The following is a 25,820-nucleotide window of genomic DNA, read 5'->3' as shown; positions in this document are numbered from 1 at the left end:
CTTTTCTTCTTTCTCTTCTTCGCCCGGAGACTTGCAGAAGAAAGAACCGAGGGAGATGGAGGACAGCAGACCGTTGTTTTGTGCAAGGCAGGTTTCTGGAGAGTAGAGGGAGGTTGTCTTTGCCGTGGAGCCTGCATGTTGCACGCAGATGGTGTCAGAGTCAGTCCCCGGGATCTCTGACCCTGAGACTCTGGAGGGTCACTGCCAGTTGTGGGAATGTTCGGGGTGGCAGGAGAGGATATATTGTTTATTCATATCCTTCCTAACTTGCGCTGTCAAGTTCCTTTATGTAGCAGAGTTACACCCACCCTTTTTACATGCACAGCAGAGAGCTGGTTGCAGGCTCGTGTGAGCCTCTCACTATGATACAATTCAATCTGTCTCAGATTGAATCATATGTTCCTAGTAAAAAGGGTAAAGGGACCCCTGACCATTAGGTCCAGTCGTGGCCGACTCTGGGGTTGCGGCGCTCATCTCGCTTTACTGGCCAAGGGAGCCGGCGTACAGCTTCCAGGTCATGCAGCCAGCATGACTGAGCCGCTTATGGTGAACCAGAGCAGCGCATGGAAATGCCATTTACCTTCCCGCCGGAGCGGTACCTATTTATCTACTTGCACTTTGACGTGCTTTCGAACTGCTAGGTGGGCAGGAGCAGAGAGAAAGAGAGGATAGAGATAGATGATAGATGATAGATAGATAGATGATAGATAGATAGATAGATAGATAGATAGATAGATAGATAGATGATAGATAGATAGATGATAGATAGATAGATGATGATAGATATAGATAGATAGATAGATAGATAGATAGATAGATAGATAGATAGATAGATAGATGATAGATAGATAGATAGATAGATAGATAGATATAGATAGATGATAGATAGATAGATAGAGAGAGATAGATGATAGATAGATAGATAGATAGATAGATAGATAGATAGATGATAGATAGATAGATAGAGATAGATAGATAGATGATAGATAGATGATAGATAGATAGATATAGATAGATATAGATGAATGATAGAGATAGATGATAGATAGATAGATAGATAGATGATAGATAGATAGATAGATAGATAGATAGATAGATAGATAGATAGAGATAGATAGATAGATAGATAGATAGATAGATGATAGATGATAGATGATAGATGATAGATAGATAGATAGATATAGATAGATAGATAGATAGATAGATAGATAGATAGATAGATAGATAGATGATAGATGGATATAGATAGATAGATGATAGATAGATGATAGACAGACAGACAGACAGAGATGATAGATAGATAGATGAGAGAGAGAGATTAGGCTTTAGATAGATAGATAGATAGATAGATAGATAGATAGATAGATAGATAGATATTAGGCTGTAACCAACTAAGTCCTATTTGCAGCAGCAGACCCACTGAAATGACTGGGCCCAGGTTCACCATTGTTTTCAATCAGTCTACTCTAAGTAGAATCGCATGCAGCTGGAGCTGTAAGCGAAGCTTCACCGTGTTATTTAATCCTACCTTTTGCCGAAGAGGGAAGACCCCGGCGAGTCTGTGGAGCAGAGGAACATAGTGGCCTTCAGCACAAATGCCCCCTGGAGCCCGTGAACGGCTAGACCAAAGGCTGCCTAGACCGTCATACACAAAGAATGAGAAATATGAAGAGAGGCTTTGGTGGTGCTCTTGTGTATAGATCCGACTACAGCAGCTATTGATTCCTGCTCTGCTGAGCTGTAATTATATTGAATTGCAAAGGGACATGTTAAGCCGCTTCTTGGAGAGAGAGAGAGAGAGATCACACCCCAACCCCCCTCCAAAAGGAAGGGAAGAATTTATTTGAGATTTACTGGTATCTGTGCTTAAGATGAGAGATGTTGAGATTCACTCTGTCCAGAGAGTAGCCCCGTGAAGAAGGGTGGTGGTTTCGTCATCTGTAACAGGGGACACACTCTGCACATGTTCAGAAGGTTCGCCTGGTGCCTTCATTGAGAGAGCCAGTGTGGTGTAGTGGTTAAGAGTGGTGGACTCGTAATCTGGGGAACCGGGTTCACGTCTCCACTCCTCCACATGCAGCTGCTGGGTGACCTTGGGCCAGTCACACTTCTCTGAAGTCTCTCAGCCCCACTCACCTCACAGAGTGTTTGTTGTGGGGGAGGAAGGGAAAGGAGAATGTTAGCCGCTTTGAGACTCCTTTGGGTAGTGATAAAGCGGGATATCAAATCCAAACTTCTCCTCTTCTTCTTCTACACCACACTGGCTCTCAACTGGAACACTGGTGACGCCAATGCATACATGGAAAACCAATGACCAAATTGATTTTGTCTGTTGGGAGTTGATGGGAAAGCTGCTGGAGGGGGAGGGTTGTGGGCTGGGGAGAAGGGATGAAGGAATTGGTGGCGGGTGGTTTGCCTGTCGCAAATGCTTTGACCCAGCTTCTAATTTTGCGAATCTTGTTTCCCCCCCCCTCCTCCCTTTCCTTTTTAAGCTTTCTGAAATTTTCGTGTGTGTGTGTGTTTTTTTCAATTTAAAAATGACTTTTAAAAAGATGACTTTTAAATAATGAGTAAATATTACCTGTTGATGTGCCAAAAAGGTTTATATCTTTTATTTGTTTTCCTTGCAAGCATCTGACGGTCATAGGGTAGGTTTTTTAATTCCTCTGCTGGGGGTATTTGGATGGAGAAACAGCCAAAGCTTCGCCCAATCTTTAAAAAATAAAAAAAAGGAAGAGAGACGAGAGAGAGAGAGACGAGAGAGAGAGAGAGAGAGAGAGAGTCGCCCAACATTAAAAAAAAAAAAAGAAAAAGGAAGAGAGAGAGAGAAATACTAATAATTAAAATTCATACTAATTCTAATAACTAATGATGTTTGGAGACAGAGGACGCATCAGCACTACACACCAGAAAGGTCTGGGAACCAAGTCATAAGGAACGGTTGAGGGAGGTGGGTACATTTAGCCTGGCGAAGATTTGATAGCCGTCTTCCAATACAGTGGTACCTCGGGTTAAGTACTTAATTCGTTCCAGAGGTCCGTTCTTAACCTGAAACTGTTCTTAACCTGAAGCACCACTTTAGCTAATGGGGCCTCCTGCTGCTGCCGTGCAATTTCTGTTCTCACCCTGAAGCAAAGTTCTTAACCCGAGGTACTATTTCTGGGTTAGCGGAGTCTGTAACCTGAAGCGTCTGTAACCCGAGGTACCACTGTATCTGAAGGGGAAGACTTGGAAGACAGAGCAAGCTCATTTTCTGCTGCCCCAGGGGGTAGGACCCCAACCAGTGGGTTCAAATGATAAGCAAGGATATTCCAGCTAAACATTAGGAATGGACTCTCTAGGAAGTTGATAGACTCTCCATCCTTGGAGGTCTTAAGACAGAGGTTGGTTGGTCATCTGTCAGGGAATCTTTAGATGTGGTTCCTGCATTGCACGGGGGTTGGAATCGATAACCCTTGAAGGTTGCTTCCAATTCTACGATTTAAAGCACTATATAATATCACTTTAGCAGCCATGGCCTCCTCCTCCAACGAATCCTGGGAGAGGTAGTTTGTTTAAGGGTGCTGAGAGTTTATCAAGAAACCCTCCCCATTCCCCTCACAGAATTCCCAGAGATCTCTGAGAAGAGGGATGGATTCTTAAACGGTACGGGCTGCTGAGCAAGGGGTTTGATAACCGTTCAGAGGTTTGCAAAAGAAGCAGGAGGTTTTGTCCAAATGTAAGATTTGCACCATCTGTAGGCAATGGGGAAAACTGGGCGAATCCTTTTTCTAAAAAAAAAAAGAATACAGAACACAGATACACTGGAACCTCGGTTTACGGACGTAACCCGTACCAAACGACCGTCCGACTTCCGAAACGTTAAAAAACCGAAGCAGTCGATTCCGGAAGCGTTTGCTGACGGAAAACTCAAAACGGGAGCCGCGTGTCAGGTTCGGCTTCAGAAAAGCGTTCGAAAACCGCTGTCACTTCCTGGTTTTCGGCATCCAAAAGCCGAAGTGTTTGACTTCCAAGACGTTCAGAAACTGAGGTTCCGCTGTAGCCTTAACGAAGGACCACAGAAATGCCAGTGTATGGGGTGGGGTCTCTTGCCAGGGGAAGGGTCAGAGCAGATTTGTTGTCCTCTGTATGGGGGAGGGCCCCCTGAAAAGTTAGAAGAAGCATTGTTCTGCCACCGTTTGATGGCTGTGTTCTTTTGTCTCCTCCTCTTCCTCCCCCTCCCTCCTTCCCGGCCCCTTCCTCCTCCTCCGACGACATATAGCATGCAAACGTAAAGAGCAGGAGCAGCAGAAGGACCGGAACCTACAGCCGAAGAAGCAGCGCCTCGTCTTCACGGACCTCCAGCGCCGCACCCTGATCGCCATTTTCAAGGAGAACAAGCGGCCTTCCAAGGAGATGCAGATGACTATCTCGCAGCAGCTGGGCCTGGAACTCAACACCGTTAGCAACTTCTTCATGAACGCTCGCCGGAGGTGCATGAACCGTTGGCAGGAAGACCCGGGCGCCAACCCTGGCGTTCCCTCTTCATCTACAAGCACTTTTTCCAAAGCATGATCTCCTCCTCCTTCTTCTCACCCTCTCCCTACATCTCCCCACTCTTGTCCAACACCACACAGCAGCCAAAAAACTCATCGCCTTCTCCATGCTGGCTTTCCTTCTCCTCACCGCCATGCGCACACCTTGAGCAACCAGCCACTCATACCTCAAGCACAGCCATCCACACCAGGTGCAACTGGGATGCTGCTAGAGCTCTGGGAGCATCCATGCGTCTTAGATGCACAACTGCCATGCGTCTGAGATGCACAAGAGCCCTTGCCTCCGGCCGCCTTCTGAAAGCTGGTGCCTGATTTGCAGAGGGTCACTTGCTTGGCGCATTCTCACAATTAGCCCCAAAATCTTTGGCTTAGGTGAGAGACGCCACTTGCCCCATAAACAAACAAACAAGCACCCAGCCCAGAGGGTGTTGTGCCATTCTGATGGCTGGGCAAGGGGATTAAGGGGCTGGTTTAATTGCAGACGTTTTCAAGGAAGTCTGTTTTGAAGTCCCCATTATGGGGGAGGCGAAAGCCATATCGCTGAGCGTCGGTGGGTGCCTTGGCCAACTGAGTGTGCACTGGATGCCTTAAACACAGGCCAGCACTGGGCAATTGTTGGGAGGGCAAGTAACCATGTAACCATGTCAAACTGGTACACCTTCCTTCTGCCCTTTCCCTGTCCCTGGGTTTCAACCCCTACACCATTCACCTTTCAGTAGTAAAGCATCCGCTTTGCATGCAAAAAATAAATAAATACCAGGCACCTGCAGGCATGGCTGGGGAAAATTCCCAGCCTGAAATCCCCAGAGAGCTGTTGCCAGTCAGTGTATACAGTGCTGAGTGAAATGGACCTATGGTCTGTCTCAGTATTAGGTAGCTTTCTATTTTCCTACCATGGCTACCTTGGCACCAGCAATGGTCTTGCATTCTAGGACACAGCTGAGCCCCCAAGTTTCCAGACCCCTGCCCCTGCCCCCACAGCTCCATTTCAAACGAGGGTCATTGTCACGAAGCTGATAACAGCCCTTTTGGATGCAGGGCAGGGAAAAGGCAAACGACCGTGTCGCGTGGGAACGGTTTGCAATTCGTTTGGGGACAAGCTATTGCATCCTAGGCAATGGCGAGTGGAATCAATGGCGGCCTGCATGAATGGTGTTTATGGGGTGTTTCTCAGTTTGCAAACCAAAAATGCAGAAGGGGGCTGAGAAGTTTTTTTTAAATAATAATAAAACCAGTAATGAGTATGGCATTCGTAGGACCAACAAGGGGAAAGCATGGAGAACCATCTTTGCAAGCATCACCAAAACATTACCATGCTGTCCTCACGCACATTTGTTCCCCACTCACCTGCTCAACACCCTTCCTTGCATCCCATCGTCTATGCAGCTCATGAACAGAAGGCGTTACTCTCCAAACCAACCCCTCCATGAGTATACAACTGCACAACAACATGATTCACGTCTACCAAAAAGAAAAAAATGAGCAACCAAAAAGTGTTAGGAGAATCAGCCGAAGAGAAGACTTCTTGTTCTTATTCTATCAATGGTTCCTCTCAAAGGAATTCCAAGCCAAAGTATGGAAAGGAAGAGGGAGAGTAGCAACTCACACGAAAAAATACCCCCTTCCTCCCCCCTGGAATCAGTCGTGCAGGGGGGGTCTAAAGCTAAGTTGCACTGTGTCACCTCGAGAGAGAGAAAATATAAGCGGGTCACGAAGCACATTTTAGGTACATAATTCGGGTATTTAAAAAAAGAGAGAGAGAGAAACGAAAAGCTTTAACGAAACCAAAGGAAAGGAGAGGACAGGATTTCCGTTCTTTTTTCCGGACGCTGGACCGCCGTCTCGCCTTCTGTCTTGACCTTGGTTTCATTCCAGAAGACAGCCCCAGATTGGACCGATTCTGTCCATCTCCTCGCAGCGTACCCACAAGGCCCCCGCCTCCTTTATCCTGCTATCGACAGAGAGAGGTGGGGAAATGACCGATATGATAAGAACTGGATTGGTGGACGGAGGCCCCAATTGCGAATCTGCTTGCAGAACAGAGATAGAGATATATTTAAGTACGGATCGACATTGTGGGTGGCGAGAAATGCAAACTTCCTTCTCAACCACCCCCTGTCCCCATTCCACCCCTCTGCTCCTGGAAAAAGAAAAACTCTACAACAAGCTCAAAAAATAAATAAATGGATCTCTGGCAACGTATGAAAGATAACTGACTATTTGAGTGTGTGCATGGGTGAATGTGTGCCAATTAACAGCCTGCCTTAAAAAATAAGTAAATTACAAGATAGATACACCACGATTCTCTTCTTCATTTCTGGAAGGAGCGTTGTCCTCAACAGGGGCCGGCACCATGAATCACGAGCGACTTGCAAAGGCGAAATAAAATGAGACAATGGCGGGGTCAAAAGAGCATGAGGGACACTTTCGCGAGCCAAGCCTCCCCAAAGTTTGAACCCAAAGGGCCGAAGAGGAGACGACGTCGAGAAAGCCCAGGGGGCCAAGTGAATCTCACCCTCGCCACCTCCCCAGTAAACGTGGGGTTTCTTTGTGTGTCTGTGCGTCCGTGTGTCTGTGTGTCTTCTTGTTTTTGATTTTTAATGGGACAATACCAAATTGATGCGGGTACAAATAGCACGGTCTGTGTGGAGGTCTTTCCCCCCCTGTTCACTTTACGTTGAAGGCGAAGTGTTGAATCCACGGTTAGGCGACTTGTGGAACGACGAGGAGGAGGAGGAGGAAAGCCACGCCATCGGATAATATTATTTGATTCGAAAGGAGGATGAACTTAGAAAAGAAAAGAGAAGAAACTTTAACCAGAAACCCACCCACCCAACCCCAAAATTATGCCCCAATCTATTGAGCGGGTGTGACCATCAGGGTGTGAGCAGGGGAGAGATGGTTGAACCAACCCAAACAGACGACGGAAGGAGGGAAATGTAGCAAATGCAGAGCTGTGTTTTGCCAAAGGAGGAAGATAGGGTGCGAAAGGATAAGGGAAGCAAATATATATATTTCCCTCTCCGCCCAGTGTCCACCCCCCTCTCCAAGCGCCCCCTATTCCCCCCCAATCCTGTCTTGTCTTTGTCGTGACGTGTCGACGCTAACGGACGATGGAGGGCGAAGACAGTGGATTTCCGTACCTGATTTTGTGGAGTATTTAAGGGCTGAGAAGCCACGCCAGAAAATAAAAGAAGAAAGGTAATAAACGGGGGGCCTGACCTTGGCTAAAAAAAATAAAGAGAGCACCCCAAGGACAAGGAAGCTGTCGACGAGCGACTGGCCCCCCAAGCGTGAAAAAAAAAAAAGACGTTTGTAGTGAGACCCAAAAAAATATAGGCTACCTCACTTGAGTTTTCGAGTTTTTCGTGATTTGAGAATCACACCTGATACCAAAGATTTGTTCCCCTTGCCTGGTTTGTGGTGGAATCTAAGCACCCCCACCCCTAAACTCCCCCAACCTTCCTTATCCTCGTTCCCACGCTACCGCCATAACCATCCCTAGATGGTTATGTCACCCACCATGACCCATAGATGTTGTAGCCAACCTTCTTCCTTCCCCAGACCCCCATATCTTGCTCTTTCCATTGCTCCCCCCAGAGAGACAGACAGACAGACAGAGACAAAGAGAGAGAGAGGAGAGAGAGAGAGAGAGAACATGATCTTTAGAGTGATAGAGTGCCTTTTCTTGTACCAAAGGTGGTAGACCACGTTTCTTTGTCCTATAAACTCACACAGTAACTTACCTCAGTTCTCTTAATGGGATGGATCCCGGCTACTCTCGTTTGCTTTTGGGTGATGGGGCAGAAGGCCAGTCTACCCCTTGCTCCCTCCTTGTCCCTCCCTTCTTGCCCAAGAGACTAATTCTTCCTCCCCAACTTGAGTGCCTGCGAATGCGCACAAGAACCAAAATGTGCTTAGTGGGCTCTTAGCGCTCATGGGTATTAATGTTCTGGAACTTTGTCTGTACCGATGAATCGGGTGAGAAGAGACTCCATAGCTCAGTGGCAGAGAACATGATCTGCTTGCAGGTCCAGGTCCCAAACATCTCTCTGTCACGTTCTGTGGGACCCTGGAGAGCCTTGTAGGGTCTCCAACCTGCCTGGTTCAAGGTGCTTTGAAGCTCCAAAGTTTGGGTCTTCAAAGCACCTTGGAAGTCAACGGATGAGCAGGAGCTGAAACCTGTTCGCCGTTGCCAGTGCGCAATTGTTGTCCAGGGCTCTCCAGATGTTCTTATGAAGAACAGAGAGAGAAAGAGACAGAGAGAACAGCTGTTCCCTGTATGTCCTGCCCATGCGCTTCCTGAAGGAATCTTGATTGGTTACCAAGAGAACAGGTGGCTAGACTTGATGGGAATTTGGCTTCACCCAGCAGGTCTCGTTTGAGGTTCTCCAGAACCTATCTCCACCTGAGTTGGAAAAAGGAAATTGATGTTTCTTCTCGCATTATCCTCACCTTCCATGGGTTGTAGGTGTCAGACCCCCCAGAACACAAGCAACCGACCCACCTTCTCTCCCAAGACCCCTCTTTCCCAAGCTAAATCACACCCCCTCCATCTTTTGACCCAACACCCAAATAGCCTTGTTGATACCAAAGAAATTCTCCGTGCAGGAGGAAAAAATAACAACCCTTTGCATAAACCCAGCCAAACGACCCGACCCACCGCCTCTCTCTCCATCACAAACCTGGCAAGACTTTTGACAATGTTCTCTGAAATACCTCAAAAATAAAATAAAATAAATATTTAATGTATAGTTTATGTGACAAAAAAAATAATGATGATGATAATAATAATAATTACTTAGCTAGTTTTTGGAATTTGCAACTTGAAGCTTTATACTGTTAAATTATAATTTTTTTGCAGAGGGCGGCATGTTGTAATTATGTTAAGATCCTCATTGGGAGACGTATTGAATGTTAAGAAAAGGGAAAGGGAAAACTGGTTTGTTTCATGATTTTTTAAAGAGGGAGAGAGACGAAGAGAGGGAAACGAAGGTTCCTTGGCGTTTACAGATTTCATATTTAAACGAGTCCTTTAAAAGAAAAAAAAATCACAAAATAATACTAATACCTGTTGCTTTCGGGGATGTTGTTCTTTTCTTCTCCTCTCCTGCTGAGTCATGTCTTACGAGAGTATTTATTATATGTGTTTATGTGTTAAATTGTAATTTAAGAAGAAGAAGAAAAAGACCAAAAAATAGAGAGATGAAATGGAAATTTGATTTATGCATGGAAAACAAAATATACTCTTTCTTGAAGTAACGTAATAATTATTGAGGGGGTGGGAGGGTGGGCGGGGCGGGCGAGGGAGGAGGGAATTGATGTGTTGTTTGTCTGACAAAAGATTTCATTTCGACTTGACGAAAGGTCTGTGCATGGGCCGGATCCGTTTCATGTGACCGTTGACCCTCTTCCTTTCCCCCCCCTCCTTTCTCGTTTCTCCCACCATCTCTTCTTCTTCCGTGTTGTCTGTCTTCGCGTTGTCGAACGACAACGAGGACGGTGCTTATCCGAGGTGAGAGAAAAGGGCTGGAGCTCCTCGTGTGTAGGAGACCCCTGGCAGGGCTGGGGATCTCCCCCCACGTCCGAAATCTGGGAAAGCAGCACACAGCTAGACGGAACCAATGGCCCAACTCTGTACAAGGCAGCTTCCTAGGTCCCTGTTGAAATCCAGATTTTCATTTGAGATCATGAGGACCAGAATCCTTATGCAATCTTCAACTTAGTGGTGGAACACCAGCTTCGCATGTAGAAGCCCCCCTGGTTAGATCCAAGTCCAGTGGGGGTTAGACACCATTTCTGAAACCCTGGAGGTCCGCTGACGGACGGTGTCAGGGCTACTGGGCTAGCTGGACCAACTGGCCCCAACAGCTTGGGAGCAGAGTGAGGGCAAGAGGGCTGGAGCTGGCCACAACGAAGGAATGGTGCCTCGGCCAACACCAACCCAACACGGTCCCTGCCTTTCCAGCAAGCAAACATCAGCTCCTCCACCCTGCTCTGCCCGTGCCCCTTTTAGCATCCAATCACAAGTGTCTTTATAAAGAGAAAGAGACAATCATCTGCCCAAAATAACAAGTAAAGTTCCACTGAACCCGTAACCGCATTGATACCGGTTGCTGGAAACGGCAGGGAGGAAGGGTTGCTGTTGAGCTGAGGTCCCAATTGTGAGCTTCCCGTTGGGACATCTGGCTGGCTTCTGTGACCACATTGGCCTCCTTGATCCAGCAGAGCTCAGCTCATCCTCTAAGGCAGGCTTCCTCAACCTTGGGCCTCCAGATGTTTTTGGCCTACAACTCCCATCATCCCTAGCTAGCAAGACCAGTGGTCAGGAATGATGGGAACTGTAGTATCAAAACATCTGGAGGCCCAAGGTTGAGGAAGCCTGCTCTAAGGAACAGAACGAGAGACGAATTCTTCCCAGAATCTGTCAACTTCCCAGAGGAATCTGGTTGGTCACTGTGAGAACAGGACACTGGACTTGATGGGTCTTTGGCCTGATCGTCCGGGGCGCTTCCAATATCAAGTTTTTAGGATAGACCTCTCCCACTGTGAATTTTGGGTCAAGGGGAACCACGCACCATGGACATGTTTGTCCTCTGACCACGGCGCATTGGGCTCTTGGACCAAGCTCAGATCAGGGCAGAAATATATCCAGGAATCGATACTTCTAGGTCCTCTTTCTGTAGTTTAGAAAGTTGTTCTAAAGAATGAGTGTCCGCACCTCTTCCATCTCTGAGGAACAAAGTGTCTTACAGGTCTCTGAGGCCTTCCAATTCGACAGGGCCTGTAGCTCATCTGCTTTCCATGCAGATGGTCACAGGTTCAATCCCTGGTATATTCAGCTACAGCTGGCAAAGAATCATCTCCAAAACCCTGGATAGTCAGTCAGTGTAGACCGGTGATGACAAAGACCTGAAGTCCTCCAGATGTTGTTGAGTCAGGTCCCAGCAGCTCCCCAGGGTTTGGGAGAGGATTTCTCCCCACTGGGGATGATGGGAGCTGTCATCCAGTAACATTCTCAAGGCTGCAAGTTTCATGTCAACCAGGGTTCTTCAGCCTCAGGTCCCTAGGTGTTGTTGGGACATCATCTCCAGGCAGCTTAGTCAGGGATGATGGGAGTTGTGGAGTCCAGCATCATCTAGAGACCCAAGGTGGAAGAACACTCTGGTGTGGACAGTGCTGAGTTAGATGGACCAATGGTCTGGTGTGACGTAGAGCAACTTCTGCATTTCCATGCTCCTGTGTGTAAATGACCCACCACCAGAAATATCAAATCCAGGAGGGCCATAAGAAGTTCTTAAAAAATTAACGGTGGTCTCGAACAAAGAGAATTTGAATGTAATTGAGAGGGTGCTTAATGCTTGCCAGAAAAGTGGTCCATAGGCACGTTCAGAATGAAAACAAACCCATCGATCTGCAAGCAAGCTGTTAGTCTGTCTCCAGACGGGGTTAGTATCCAGACAGGGTTATATCCAATTCACGTATGCTCAGAGCAGACCCACTAAAATTAATGGACCTGACCAAGTCACACCCATTAATTTCAATAGGTCTTCTCCAAGTAGGGCTAACACCGACTGCAACCCTATGGGCTGTAGCCAACATTAGTCATACTCAAAGTAGACCCTTTGAAATGAATGGGGCAGCTGAGGCACATCAGTTTCAGTGGGTCTGTCCTTGAGAAGAATTTTATTGGATACAGCCAATGATCCCAGATATTTATGTCTGTAATAGGCGCTAGGAGCCAAATTATTTCTTAATTTCTGTCCTCGGATGATGGCCACATTTAGATTGGCCCTTGTACAATAGGGCTGCCCAGTCACAGACCACCCCAAATTGGCTTTCAGCCTTGAGACAAAGAGGCCCTCTTCTGAGGCATCTCGTGGACCTCATAAGCCCAAAGGGTCATGAGATAACATAGGTTGCTCCACATGTGAGCAATAACTGGTCCAAGCTCCCAGCCCAGTTTTTTAAAGTTTACCATGAAAAACGTGGGAACAGGAATGTCTCTGACTAAGCCGTGCTCAGAATGAACCAGTTGAGTTTATGGCCAGCTAAGTTCTCTGTGCAGGGCAAACCCATTGAAATGAATGGGCCTGAGTTACTTGCGTCCATTACTTTCAATGGGGCTGCTCTGAACGGGACCATTAAAGGACATGACATATGTGAGGCCATTGATTTCAGGTGGTCTGAGTAGATTTTAGTTTGAGTGCACAGGGGGTTAGATCCATTTCCCCCAAAGCCTGGTCAACTTCTAGAAGTTCTGACTGAGGTGAAGCAGATGGAAGACTTGTAAGACCCAAAACCAACATCCTTTCGTCTCTCCTCCTTTCTGCCATCCTGCCTATCAACAACTTGCTCCATCGTTCACGCAGTTCTCAAATCATTTCAGGAACAATCTTTCCAGGATACCAAAGATCTTCATTCCCTCCCTTCCTTCCTTATAGAGGTATCGACAATCCAAACTTGTCCTAAAGACAATTCTCTCTACCACAAGAAGGGTGGTGGTGGGGGTTCCTCAGGTATAAATTTTGGGAACTGTGAGGAGGAAGAGGGAATCGTTTCCCCCCCCCTTTTTTTTATTAGAAATGGTTTTGTCCACAGCCATCAAGGAGAGGAGGATGGAATATGCCACCACCTGACAGGAGGCAGCAGCATATCAATGGTTTAGAAGACAGACTTTCAAGGCAATAACAGATTTCCATCCTTTCTTTCATTACTTTTGTTGTTGTTAATGAAAAGCTAATACAGTATGTTTCCCCATACCTATCCAACCTAGTGATTGCATTATGACATTGCAGATTATCAATTAATGGTAGGTGGGATTTTTTGTGCATGTGCTCTGAACCAATGCTGGTTTCACCGGGCACAGTCAATGTGGACGGGGATACATTTGTTCACGGTTCTTCATCGGGGCCCTTTGGAATTGGCTGGATGTGTGTTTTGATCCAGAGCATCCTGTTCTGATGTGGCGGGAGAGCCTCTGGAGTGGGGTGAGGCAGCACCACAGACAGCTCTCAGTGAGAAACGTGCCCCTAGCCAGCACCATGGACAGCTCCCAGTGAGACACGTGCCCCTAGCCAGCACCATGGACAGCTCCCAGTTATGAATGTTCTCCTAGTCCTAGAATGTTCTCCTAGTCTCCTAGAATGTTCTCCTATGGACAGCTCTGAGTGAGCAAGTTGCTCCAAGGCAGCTCCCAGTTATGAATGTTCTCCTAGTCAGCACCATGGACAGCTCTGAGTGAGCAAGTTGCTCCAAGGCAGTTTCATCCAGGTCAGCACCATGGACAGCTTCATAGTGAGCTCTTGGTGCCAAATGCCAGAGGTAGACCAAGGCCTTTGAACATCTGCCTCCAGTCCACCTCACCTGGCCTTCATCCCTCTTGAGAATTTCAGTCTATTGAGGCCCCCGTCTCCCACTGGCCTGCAAACAGGCCCTTCTTCTGTCCTCCTCCTATCCCTGAACCATTGGGCCAGCTAGTTAGCTTGGGAGGCTGAGGGAAAGGTTTTTGGACCTTGGTGCTGTGGGTTCTAGCTCAGCTCCTTCCTGAAACCCCAGAGAGCCTCTGGTAGTCAGTGTAGGCAGCACTGAACTAGATGGACCAAGGATCTGAGCTGGTGTACGCAGCTTCCTAAACTAGCCTGCGGCAGCAAACCACATGTCGAATGAATGTGTAAGTGGACTCTATCAAGCAAGCATTGCATTTGAGGGAAGGCGAAGGCTCTGCCTCTGATCTTTGACCCAGGTTGGCTTCTCCACCCCTGCAAAATTGCTCCTTCTGTGAAGCGGTCGTCGGGTGTGGAACGTCCACAGGTAGTTCAGATTCCATAAGTGTCCCACATGCAACTCCTAGGAGTGCAATGATTTTTATACCATTATCAAAGCAATATTTTGGATGCAAATCTGGTCTACACACACCCCGAGAAACTGCAAGACAGGTAAGGATAAAAGAAGCCAAGTTCCTCAGGAGTTGTGACCATTTCCACACGCCTTGCTACCTGAGATCCACAGGCTAGGCGATGGAGTCTCCTCCAGATATTACTGGTCTGCAGCAGTGTTGATCAACCTTGGGTCTCCGAATCCTGCTGGACTACAAATCCAATCAACCCTGAGCTGGCTGGGGGTGATGGGAGTTCTAGTCCAAACAGCACCCGGGATTCTCTGAAATTTTTATTAGACTTAAAAAAACGAACAAACTAAAGAGGAAATGGGCAGAGGAGAAGAAAGCAGAGGGAGAAAAGCTCTCCTCTCTCTATTTCTCTCTCTCTCATGACCCTATAACTTCTGGCTATCGAATGATGCTGAATGTTAGAAGGTTCAGGAGAGAGAAAAGAAAGGACTTACTCACACAGCACCCAGAGTTCACTCTTACAGTAGACAGTGATGGAAACAACCTTGGATGGTTTTGAAAGAGGATGGGGTAAATTCCTGGAGAAAAAGGCTCTCAATGGCAGCTAGCTGTTTCCACTGTTAAAGTAAAGGTAAAGGGACCCCTGACCATTAGGTCCAATCGTGGCCGACTCTGGGGTTGCGGCGCTCATCTCGCTTTACTGGCCGAGGGAGCCGGCGTACAGCTTCCAAATCATGTGGCCAGTAGGACTAAGCCGCTTCTGGCAAACCAGAGCAGCGCATGGAAACGCCATTTAGCTTCCTGCTGGACTGGTACCTATTTATCTACTTGCACTTTGACGTGCTTTCGAACTGCTAGGTGGGCAGGAGCAGGGACCAAGCAACGGGAGCTCACCCCGTCATTGCGGGGATTCGAACCGCCGACCTTCTGATCGCCCGCGTCCCTGTCCCTGAATGTTGCCATATTCCATTGCTATTCAGCGCACACTTCAAATGCCTGCCAATTGAGATATCACTTTCTACCTCTGACAAGGTGGGTTTGAAAGTCCACAAAAGCTTACCACACAAGAAATTTAAGGCACTGCAGTTTCACTGCAAGAAACTAACAAGGCTGCCATGCTGCGAATTTTGACAAAATGAAACATAACAATACAGTGGTACCTTGGTACTCGAATGGCTTGGCTCTCAAACAACTCGGCTTCCGAATGCCGAAAACCCGGAAGTAAATGTTTCAGTTTTCGAACCTTTTTTGGAAGCCAAACTTCTGATGTGGCTTCCGCTTGAGCTCCTTGGTTTTCGAACAGCTTTGGGAGTCGAACGGACTCCTGGAACGAATTAAGTTTGAGAACCAAGGTTCCACTGTACTCACAAATCAATCAGGGGGTGGCTACATTTCTCACTGGCTCTGCCTCTATCCCATCACTGGCTGTAGCGCCACCTACTGTTGGCCTCCTTGCCTTTTGCTCAATCAGAACCAGTCACCATTGCCTTCCAAATCTAATAAATCTGTCTTTTTTAGTTTTATCCAGTCTCGAATCCAGCAAATGCAAGAGGCGTCATAATATAATTTCAAATCGGGCAGGGAGAAGCCTGGAGGTTGTAGCTCTGTTCACCAATATTGGGAGGGGGGGTCCACAATAACCCACTGGCATGACCTGGAACTTTGGCACGGGTACCATGCATCGCCCGCCAAATCTACCAAGCATTTGGGGTTTTGCTACCAAGTGGGCGAGGAAGGTTGTTTTGTAGCAACGTAAACGGCCCTGTTTCAAGATTCCAGAGCCGGTTTAAGGTCCTGTGTTTCATTCCTGCTTCTCTTTACCCAGGTGGCTTAGGAAACCAGTTTTTTGTTTTTAACGTTATGGGTAACACGTACTCATTCGCTCTTCCTTCCGTGTCTTTGCCATTCTATACTTCGGTTCTTTTCAAGACGTCAGTTTAATCTTTAGCTCTCTTTTTTAAAAAAAAAAAAAGTCTTATTTGTTGGCACTTTATCCAAAAGAAACCCAAAACCAAAACACCACCATTATGAGGGGTGGGGGGAAATAACAAGGTTGCTTGGAGCTGGTTTTCAGCATTCGAGATCCCTGCTTGAAACTTCTCGACCGATTTTTGAAAGGAAACCAAAAAAGGAAAAAAAAACTAAGAGAGAGAGAGAAAATAATTCTATTTGTTTTTTATTACTATTTGCTGTTCCATGTGTGTTTGTATGTTCCTACAGCTTTTGGGTTCCTTCAATAAATTATTTTTTGGTCATTCAACTAAGCTCCTGCAGTTCACCCGTGTCGTTGACTTTTGCCACTGATGCTATAATAATGATAATGCTAATTTATTCCCTGCCCATCTGGCTGGGTTTCCCCAGCCACTCTGGGCGGCTTCCAACAAAATATTAAAATACAGTAATGCATCAAACATTAAAAGCTTCCCTAAACAGGGCTGCCTTCAGATGTCTCCTAAAAGTCAGGTAGTTGTTTATTTCCTTGACATCTGATGGGAGGGCGTTCCACAGGGCGGGCGCCACCACCGAGAAGGCCCTCTGCCTGGTTCCCTGTAACCTCACTTCTCGTGGGGAAGGAACCGCCTGAAGGCCATCAGGAGATGGACCCCGGTGTCCAGGGTAGAGACGCTCCTTCAGGTCTACTGGGCCGTTTAGGGCGTTCAAGGTCAGCACCAAGAATTTGAATTGTGCTCGGAAACGTACTGGATGCCAATGCAGATCTCTCAGGACCGGTGTTATGTGGTCCCGGCGGCCACTCCCAGTCCCCAGTCTAGCTGCCGCATTCTGGATTAATTGCAGTTTCCGGGTCACCTTCAAAGGTAGCCCCACGTAGAGCGCATTGCAGTAGTCCAAGCGGGAGATAACTAGAGCATGCACCACTCTGGCGAGACAGTCCGCGGGCAGGTAGGCTCTTAGCCTGCATACCAGGTGGTAGAGAGCTGCCCTGGATACAGAGTTGACCTGCGCCTCCATGGACAGCTGTGAGTCCAAAATGACTCCCAGGCTGCACACCTGGTCCTTCAGGGGCACAGTGACCCCATTCAGGATGGGGAATCCCCCACACCAGCCCGCCTCCTGTCCCCCCCAAAACAGTACTTCTGTCTTGTCAGGATTCAACCTCAATCTGTTAGCCGCCATCCATCCTCCAACCGCCTCCAGACACTCACACAGGACCTTCACCGCCCTCACTGATTCTGATTTAAAAGAGAGGTAGAGCTGGGTATCATCCACATACTGATGAACACCCAGCCCAAACCCCCTGATGATCTCTCCCAGTGGCTTCATGTAGATGTTGAAAAGCATGGGGGAGAGGACGGAACCCTGAGGCACCCCACAAATGAGGGCCCAGGGGTCTGAACAATCATCCCCCAACACCACTTTCTGGACACGGCCCATGAGGAAGGAGTGGAACTACTGTATAACAGTGCCCCCAGCTCCCAGCCTCTCTAGACGGTCATTGGCGGTGTCTGGTGTGCCCTTTCAAACATTGCCAGGGGAGGAATTTTCCTCGCTGCCCAGGAACCCCCCAGAACACTTTCTGCGGGTGACAGATCTGTGGCGCGCAGCCCCAAGAACCAGCCAGAATTGTTATGTTTTCCTTTCCCAAAATCAGTTTTATTTCAAAGTGCTGGAGAGTGCAAAAAAAGGGGGGGAGGGGAGAGTAAGGATGCCTTTGGACAGAACCTCTGTCTGGAGTTGAAGCCCTTGTGCATCAGAGATTCTGCTGTGAAGCTTCCCCCCTCCACCCCATAACCAGTCAGCCAAACTGCTACAGTCTTGGGAGATTTCGCTCTGTATCAGTACTGCATCCGTCCAGCAGAGGGCAGTCTTGTGTGCAACAGCCGAGACCAGTTGCGTCGCTTGGGCGCCCTCTAGGGGCTCTTGCCAGTAATGCAGCAGCAATGCACCCTGATTTCATTTAAGAGAATAATAATAAGATTTTTTTAAAAAAACAAACCACCTTTGTGGAGCTTTGCCAAGCGGGTTACTGCTGGAGGCGGCTTTCCTTCACTAAATAAACTGTTCTTTTTTATTTTTTTAAAAAATGTTCTTTATTTATTTATTTAAAAAAAGGCACCTCCTGTTTTTCTTGCAGCCAGAAAACAATGATTGAAAACAACTAATGTTGCAGAGGAAAAGAGACCCCGGGAAATTATGATGCGGTGCTTAAAAATGCCTTCAAGCACAGCCAGGCACATACAGTGGTGCCCCGCAAGACGAATGCCTCGCAAGATGGAAAACCCGCTAGACGAAAGGGTTTTCCGTTTTGGAGGTGCTTCGCAAAACGAATTTCCTATGGGCTTGCTTCGCAAGACGAAAATGTCTTGTGAGTTCCTGCAGGGTTTTTTTCCTCCTCCCCCCCCTTCTCCCCAAGCCGCTAAGCCGCTTATCAGCTGATCCGCTAAGCGGCTAAGCCGCTTAACAGCTGATCGCTAAGCCGCTTATCAGCTGATCCGCTAAGCCACTTATCAGCTGATCCGCTAAGCCGCTTATCAGCTGATCCGCTAAGCCGCTTAACAGCTGATCGCTAAGCCGCTTATCAGCTGATCCGCTAAGCCGCTTAACAGCTGATCCGCTAACCCGCTTATCAGCTGATCCGCTAAGCCCGCTAAGCCGCTAATAGCGCTAATCCACTAAGCCGCTAATGGGCTTGCTTCGCAAGACGAAAAAACCACAAGACGAAGAGAATCGCGGAACGGATTCTTTTCGTCTTGCGAGGCACCACTGTATTGAAAGCTGCTGGACATACAAAGCCCAGCTATAGGGGCAGTCTACCTCCAAGCATCAGGTGATGATGTCCAGCAACTTAGGGAGGCTAGTGGCCCTCGCAGTCCATTTGCGAGCTTCTCCCAGACACCCGGCAGTTTGGAGCCGAACGCTGGATTAGACAGAACTCGGGTCGGATCCGTCAGGGCTCTTATTGGGTTAGGAATGACAGCTGGGCTGGACCTCCAAATTCGGAGGCAGTCTACCGGCCAGCGACGGCGGCTGTGTGTCAGCTTCGGAGTCCTGGCCGTGCGATTCCCAGAAAAACACTTGGAGTTGGTCATTGTCGAAACAGGGTGCCGGGTTCGAGAGGGCCCCGGGAAGTCCACGCTCGTGTTCTTAAGAGGTGTTTTTGGCACAAACATAATTCCTGCGATTCTTGCATTTGCAAGGGGTTGGTCTAGATGTCCTTTGGGGGGTCCCTTCCAACTGTACAATACTTTGATTCTTTGGATAGAGGATAGAGAGGGGTGTGCAAGGGCTTGCAGAAACTGACCTACGGGACGAAGGTTAAAGTTTACATTTGAGGCTCTGTCCACTTGCCTCTAGTTCCGGCCACTGCTGGTATGTATCCCCTGGAAGGACGCTCAGAAACAGGGGGGCCAACTTGAATAAAATATTGGGGGGCAGGCAAGCCCCTCCCTGAATAATCAATCACATGATGAGGTACACACACATTTGAATGCACATCGACTTTGCAGGGCCCAGCTTCCTCAACATTTTTTTTTTGAGGGGGGCAAATATCCATTGGTCCCTAGGAGTTGACTCCTGTGCTCAGAAGTGAATGGGGAAAATCCCACCCTGCTCCAGGGCTCTCCTTTCTGCCGGCGCCTCTGAATTCGGTGCCTCTGAATTAAAAAAACAACCCTAAGAATCAGGCACCGGTGGTTGTCGATTGGAATGCTTTCTGAATAAAGTTTCAGAGGGTATTTGCAACGTCGACATCTTCTTTCGCACCACAATGGTGGTGCGAGAGCACAACAGAGTCACCCTTCAACGTCTGCCGGTGCCCGTGCGAAAACGGCGGCGGTTTCCGCGCAAGGAAACGTCCGGCGTGCCGGGATTCGAACTCAGAGCTGCGATCTCCTGTGGACTGCGCTTCGGGTCTCGGGAGCCCTCTTCGGACGCCAAGGTGATGGAGATTATCCAACGCTGGTCCCTGTGGCTACTGGTACACACACACACACACACACACACACACACACACACACACACACACACCAAGGCCTTGTTCTCCTCCTGGTCAACAGAGATGGAACTTCTTTTCTTCAGAGGCACCATATGCAGAGGGGGTGTATTTGGGGCTGCCGCCAAAGCCGTTCAGCTGGCTGCGGACACGGGGGCCCTTGCTCCGTAGACTAGCTCCTCTGGAGATGAGGTCTGCGTAACCTTCCTTGTGGGAGAAAGCATAGCTGGAACGTCTCAGGTGCGAGTTCCTTCGGATGTGAGAGGTCAGTTCCACCGCCTTTTGCTTCTCCTGCATGTCCCGGGCTTGCAGCACCTGAAAAGAAAGCAGAAAGCGTTACCTTTTTTGCATAACCTTTTTACTGAATTTTCACACTTCGCAAATTCCTTTCATCGACCATCAGAGCAAATCTCCCGTATCTGTTGACTCCTTGAGCATCCTTCCATCGTGTTGAGCATGTTTAGCCTGGAGCTGGGCATGTTTAGCCTGGAGAAGAGGAGGTTAAGGGGTGATATGACAGCCATGTTCAAATATATAAAAGGATGTCATATAGAGGAGGGAGACAGGTTGTTTTCTGCTGCTCCAGAGAAGCGGACACGGAGCAATGGATCCAAACTACAAGAAAGAAGATTCTACCTAAAGATTAGGAAGAACTTCCTGACAGTAAGAGCTTTTTGATAGTGGAGTTGGAAGAGACCATAAGGGCCATGGAGTCCAACCCCCTGCCAAGCAGGAAACACCATCAGAGCACTCCTGACATATGGTTGTCAAGCCTCTGCTTAAAGACCTCCAAAGAAGGAGACTCCACCACACTCCTTGGCAGCAAATTCCACTGTCAAACAGCTCTTACTGTCAGGAAGTTCTTCCTAATGTTTAGGTGGAATCTTCTTTCTTGTAGTTTGGATCCATTGCTCCGTGTCCGCTTCTCTGGAGCAGCAGAAAACAACCTTTCTCCCTCCTCTATGTGACATCCTTTTATATATTTGAACATGGCTATCATATCACCCCTTAACCTCCTCTTCTCCAGGCTAAACATGCCCAGCTCCCTTAGCCGTTCCTCATAAGGCATCGTTTCCAGGCCTTTGACCATTTTGGTTGATAAGTTCTAAAGAATTACGCTGAACTTAGATACCATTGGCACATCGTTTTGTGTTGATTTTCTTGAAGGCCATTGAACCCGTCTTCCCAACAAAGGATTCCGTCTAAGGGCTCAACGCTTTGGTGCTGTCCTTCAGCACCCAAACTCTGGGCAGATTGCCAAACAACACTCACCTCCGACATGGTTGTGGGGCCCGCGAAACTCCGCACAAAACGGAAGGTGAGGGAGGGGATCGTGTTCACCACAACGCAGAGCAGGACCACAAAGAGCGACAGTGGGTCTGTCAGCGCGTTCTTGGTGGCAGCTGGAGGAGAAAAGAGTGACCCAGTCAGCTCGGGAACATCTGAGGGGTCTTCATATGTTGGGTGGCAAGGCAGCTGTGGAGACTGTGTCTACCCAGCACACACAAAATGCCAATTGCAAAGGAAACTCAAATGGGCCTTTAAAAATATCTCATAGAAATTGAATTTATACATATATGCAGGCTAGAATCCTCCCTGCCATTCATACTTAGGGGTACACGTGAAAAGGATCGCGGGGTTGTAGTAAACCACAAGCTTAACAGTGTGATGCAACAGCAAAAAATAGGTAATACTATTCTAGGTTGCATCAACAGATCAAGGGAAGACATAAAAAGGTAAAGGTACCCCTGCCCGTACGGGCCAGTCTTGACAGACTCTGGGGTTGTGCACCCATCTCACTCAAGAGGCCGAGGGCCAGCGCTGTCCGGAGACACTTCCGGGTCACGTGGCCAGCGTGACAAGCTGCATCTGGCGAGCCAGCACAGCACACGGAACGCCGTTTACCTTCCCGCTGGTAAGCGGTCCCTATTTATCTACTTGCACCCGAAGGTGCTTTCGAACTGCTAGGTTGGCAGGCGCTGGGACCGAACAACGGGAGCGCACCCCGCCGCAGGGATTCGAACCGCCGACCTTTCGATCGGCAAGTCCTAGGCGCTGAGGCTTTAACCCACAGCGCCACCTGCGTCCCTAGGGAAGACATAGTCCCGCTCTATTCTGCCTTGGTCAGAACACATCTGGAATACCATGTCCAGTTCTGCATACCACAATTTAAGAAAGCTTTTGATAAGGTAGAATGTGCGCAGAGGAATCATGGGTTCCTAGGACTGTAGAGTTGGGAGGGACTGTGAGGATCATGTAGCTAAATTCCTTGCAATGCAAGAACCTTTCGCCAAAGAGGGCAACCAAAATGGAAACCAAGCCTGATGAGGCACGGTTGAAGGAGCTGGGTATGTTTAGGCTTGGAAAGTGGAGACTGAGAGGAGATATGACAACCATCTTCAAATATCTCAAGGGCTGCCACATGGAGGATGGAGCAAGGTTGTTTTCTCCCTCTCTGGAGGGTAGCACTCGAACCCATGGCTTCAAGTGATAAGAAAGGAGATTACAGCTCAACGCCAGGAATAACTTTCTGATTGAAAGCTGTTTGACAGTGGAACGGACTCCTTTGGAACCGTTCAACAGTTCCTCATCAGGCGTGATTTCTAGACCAGGGGTCAGCAAACTTTTTCAGCAGGGAGCCGGTCCACTGTCCCTCAGACCTTGTGGGAGGCCAGACTATATTTCTTGGGGGAGATGAACTAATTCCTATGCCCCACAAATAACCCAGAGATGCGTTTTAAATAAAAGCACACATTCTACTCATGTAAAAACATGCTGATTCCTGGACCGTCCATGGGCCGGATTTAGAAGGCGATTGGGCCAGATCCGGGCCTTAGTTTGCCTATCCATGTTCTAGACCCTTGATCATCTTGGTTGCCCTCCTCTGCACACACTCCAGCTTGTCAACACCCTTCCGAAATTGTGGTGCCCCGAATTGGACACAGTATTCCAAGTGGGGTAAAAGGGTAAAGGGACCCCTGACCGTTAGGTCCAGTCGTGGCCGACTCTGGGGTTGCGGCGCTCATCTCGCTTTACTGGCCGAGGGAGCCGGCGTACAGCTTCTGGGTCATGTGGCCAGCAGGACTAAGCCGCTTCTGGCGAACCAGAGCAGTGCACGGAAACGGCGTTTACCTTCCCGCCTGAGCGGTACCTATTTATCTACTTGCACTTTGACGTGCTTTCGAACTGCTAGGTTGGCAGGAGCAGGGACCGAGCAACAGGAGCTCACCCCGTCATTGCGGGGATTCGAACCGCCAACCTTCTGATCGGCAAGCTCTAGGCTCTGTGGATTAACCCACAGCGCTACCCTCCAAGTGGGTATTTCAGTCAATTCATAAAATATAATAATACAACTAGTGGAGCTGGAAGGGAACATTTGGTCCAACCCTCTGCAATGCAGGATCTTTTCCCCAACGGAGGGTTCTGATTGGTCCTGGCTCCACCTACCGTTTGGGCTCCCTGGTTCCTGCCCCATCAGTCCCAACGGGCGCTGGTCCTCCCTGCAGGGCAGGCAGCATGGCCCACATAGATCTGCTCCACCAATACCTCCCTGCTTCCTCCCGTCCCACAACGCATCTGCTGTTTGAGTGTTGTGGAAGATACGGGAGAGTTCCGGTAGTTATTACCTGGAAACTGGAAAGCGACAGGGGACGTCTTGAAGGCTTGAAAGCTTTGAGTTATATAGGAGAAAAGGCAGTAGAAACCGATGCTGATGAGAATAGCCAGCACGGACAAGACGGTCCAGAATTTGACCTCCATCATGCTCTGCCAGGGGAGATACATTATTATTATTATTATTATTATTATTATTATTATTATTGTACCAAAAACCAAAACACAAACAGTGAAAACAAACAGTGAAACTGCCCCCCCCAGGCGGCTGATACATTGGGTATACATAATCAATAATAATATATTCAAATCAACCATATGTACAATTCTATATACCTTAACACTCCTCCCTCCACAAGGTTTTAACATTCTCCCAGATTGTTCAAACCTCTCCAAATAATTCAATATCTTCTCAAACCAATCCTCCTCCTTTCTCACTGACCTTAAACCCTTTCATTCTGTGTATTTTCACAGTTAGATATTCTAAAATTATAATATTATTCAGTTTTTTCCTCCATTGGTTCGCCCCTAGCTCTTCTGGATTTTTCCAATTACTCGCTATAACCTGTCTGGCTGCAGTTACCATCAATTTTACCCATTTACATTCCTCTTTTGTTTCTAACTCAGTCATAGCATAGCTGTCAACATTTTCCTTTTTTTAAGGGAAATTCCCTTATTCTGAATAGGATTCCTCGCAAGAAAAGGGAAAAGTTGACGGCTATGATCAGCGCTTCTCAGGCTAATAAGAACCATTAATTTAGATATTTCCACCTTCCTACCCACAATTCCCGATATTTCTATACCAATCTGTTTCCAGAATTTGTTAACTAACGGACAATCCCACCACATATGACTGTAAGTTCCCATCACTCCACATTTCCAAGGGGAGATACAGAAAGGAAGGTCAGTGAAGCAAACTGCTTTGACAAATCTGCAGCCACAGGGATGTTGCTCAGCACCAGGGCGGATTCGATTTACCGTATTTTTCGCTCTATAGGACGCACTTTTCCCCCTCCAAAAATTAAGGGGAAATGTGTGTGCGTCCTATGGAGCGAACGCAGGCTCCTTGGCTTCAGCGATAGCAATGCGAAGCCTCCGAAGCGCAGAGGGAGCGCTCCCTCCGCGCTCTGGAGGCTTTGCGTTGCTTTCGCTGAAGCCTGGAGAGTGAGAGGGGTCGGTGCGCACCGACCCCTCTCGCTCTCCAGGCTTCAGAGATAGCCGCCTGAAGCCTTTGGAGCACAGCGGGAACTCGTGCTGCGCTCCGAAGGCTTCAGGTTCCTTTTGCTGAAGCCGGGAGAGCAAGACTCTCCCAGCTTCAGCAGAGAGGGAGAGCTGCGCAGCGCCCCTTCAGCCAAGCGGGAGGAGAAATGGAAGGGGCTCCATTTCTCCTGCCACTTCGCTGAAGGGGTGCTGAGCAGAGAGGGGGAGAATTTTCTTTCTTGTTCTCCCCCTCTAAAGCAAGGTGCGTCCTATGGTCTGGTGCATCCTATAGAGCGAAAAATACGGTAAATCTTGATTTAAATCACTGATCACATCCAACATGCACAAACACACACACGGGCACCCCACCCACCCACCCCAAACTCACCTCGGCAATGACGGTGAATATTGCGGCGGTAGCTATTACCATGGCAAAGGACTGGTAGTCACCGACGACGTGGGTGCCAGAATGGTCTCCCATGGCCCAGAGAGTGATGAAGAAGTTAGCCAAGGAGACGAAAGAGCCATGGATGAAGCAGAGGCAGAAGATTCGGAAATTGAAAAAGCGGTCTTTTTGACCTGCCTTGTAGAGCTCAGGGAATTGCAAACTTTTCTTGGCACTCACGTCCTGAATGGAAGGAGGAGAGAAAGAGAGAGGGGTCGATTATTTTTA

At 48.1% G+C, this 25,820-nt stretch overlaps 2 protein-coding genes across 2 annotated transcripts in view; one reads left to right on the top strand and one right to left on the bottom strand.

The window, feature by feature from the left end:
- LOC114588409 (one cut domain family member 2) overlaps nucleotides 1–16,649 on the top strand; it is a 61,503-nt gene extending 44,854 nt beyond the window's left edge. The window contains exon 2 of the mRNA XM_028713681.2: nucleotides 4,262–16,649. Within this exon, the coding sequence (XP_028569514.2) occupies nucleotides 4,262–4,554 (293 nt within the window). The 3' untranslated portion in view covers nucleotides 4,555–16,649. The remainder of the gene's footprint in view (nucleotides 1–4,261) is intronic.
- Nucleotides 16,650–20,347: 3,698 nt separating this feature from the next.
- The window catches only part of ATP8B3 (ATPase phospholipid transporting 8B3), a 49,290-nt gene continuing 43,817 nt past the window's right edge, over nucleotides 20,348–25,820 (bottom strand). The window contains exons 25-28 of the mRNA XM_077922017.1: nucleotides 25,536–25,775; nucleotides 23,962–24,100; nucleotides 21,608–21,738; nucleotides 20,348–20,650 (exon numbers count right to left, since the gene is read on the bottom strand). Of these exons, the coding sequence (XP_077778143.1) occupies nucleotides 20,393–20,650; nucleotides 21,608–21,738; nucleotides 23,962–24,100; nucleotides 25,536–25,775 (768 nt within the window). The 3' untranslated portion in view covers nucleotides 20,348–20,392. The remainder of the gene's footprint in view (nucleotides 20,651–21,607; nucleotides 21,739–23,961; nucleotides 24,101–25,535; nucleotides 25,776–25,820) is intronic.

Source organism: Podarcis muralis, chromosome 18, assembly GCF_964188315.1.
Source record: "Podarcis muralis chromosome 18, rPodMur119.hap1.1, whole genome shotgun sequence".
Classification (NCBI taxonomy): Eukaryota; Metazoa; Chordata; class Lepidosauria; order Squamata; family Lacertidae; genus Podarcis; species Podarcis muralis.
Note: the sequence above shows the minus strand (reverse complement) of the source record. Positions and strands in the feature narration are given on the sequence as shown.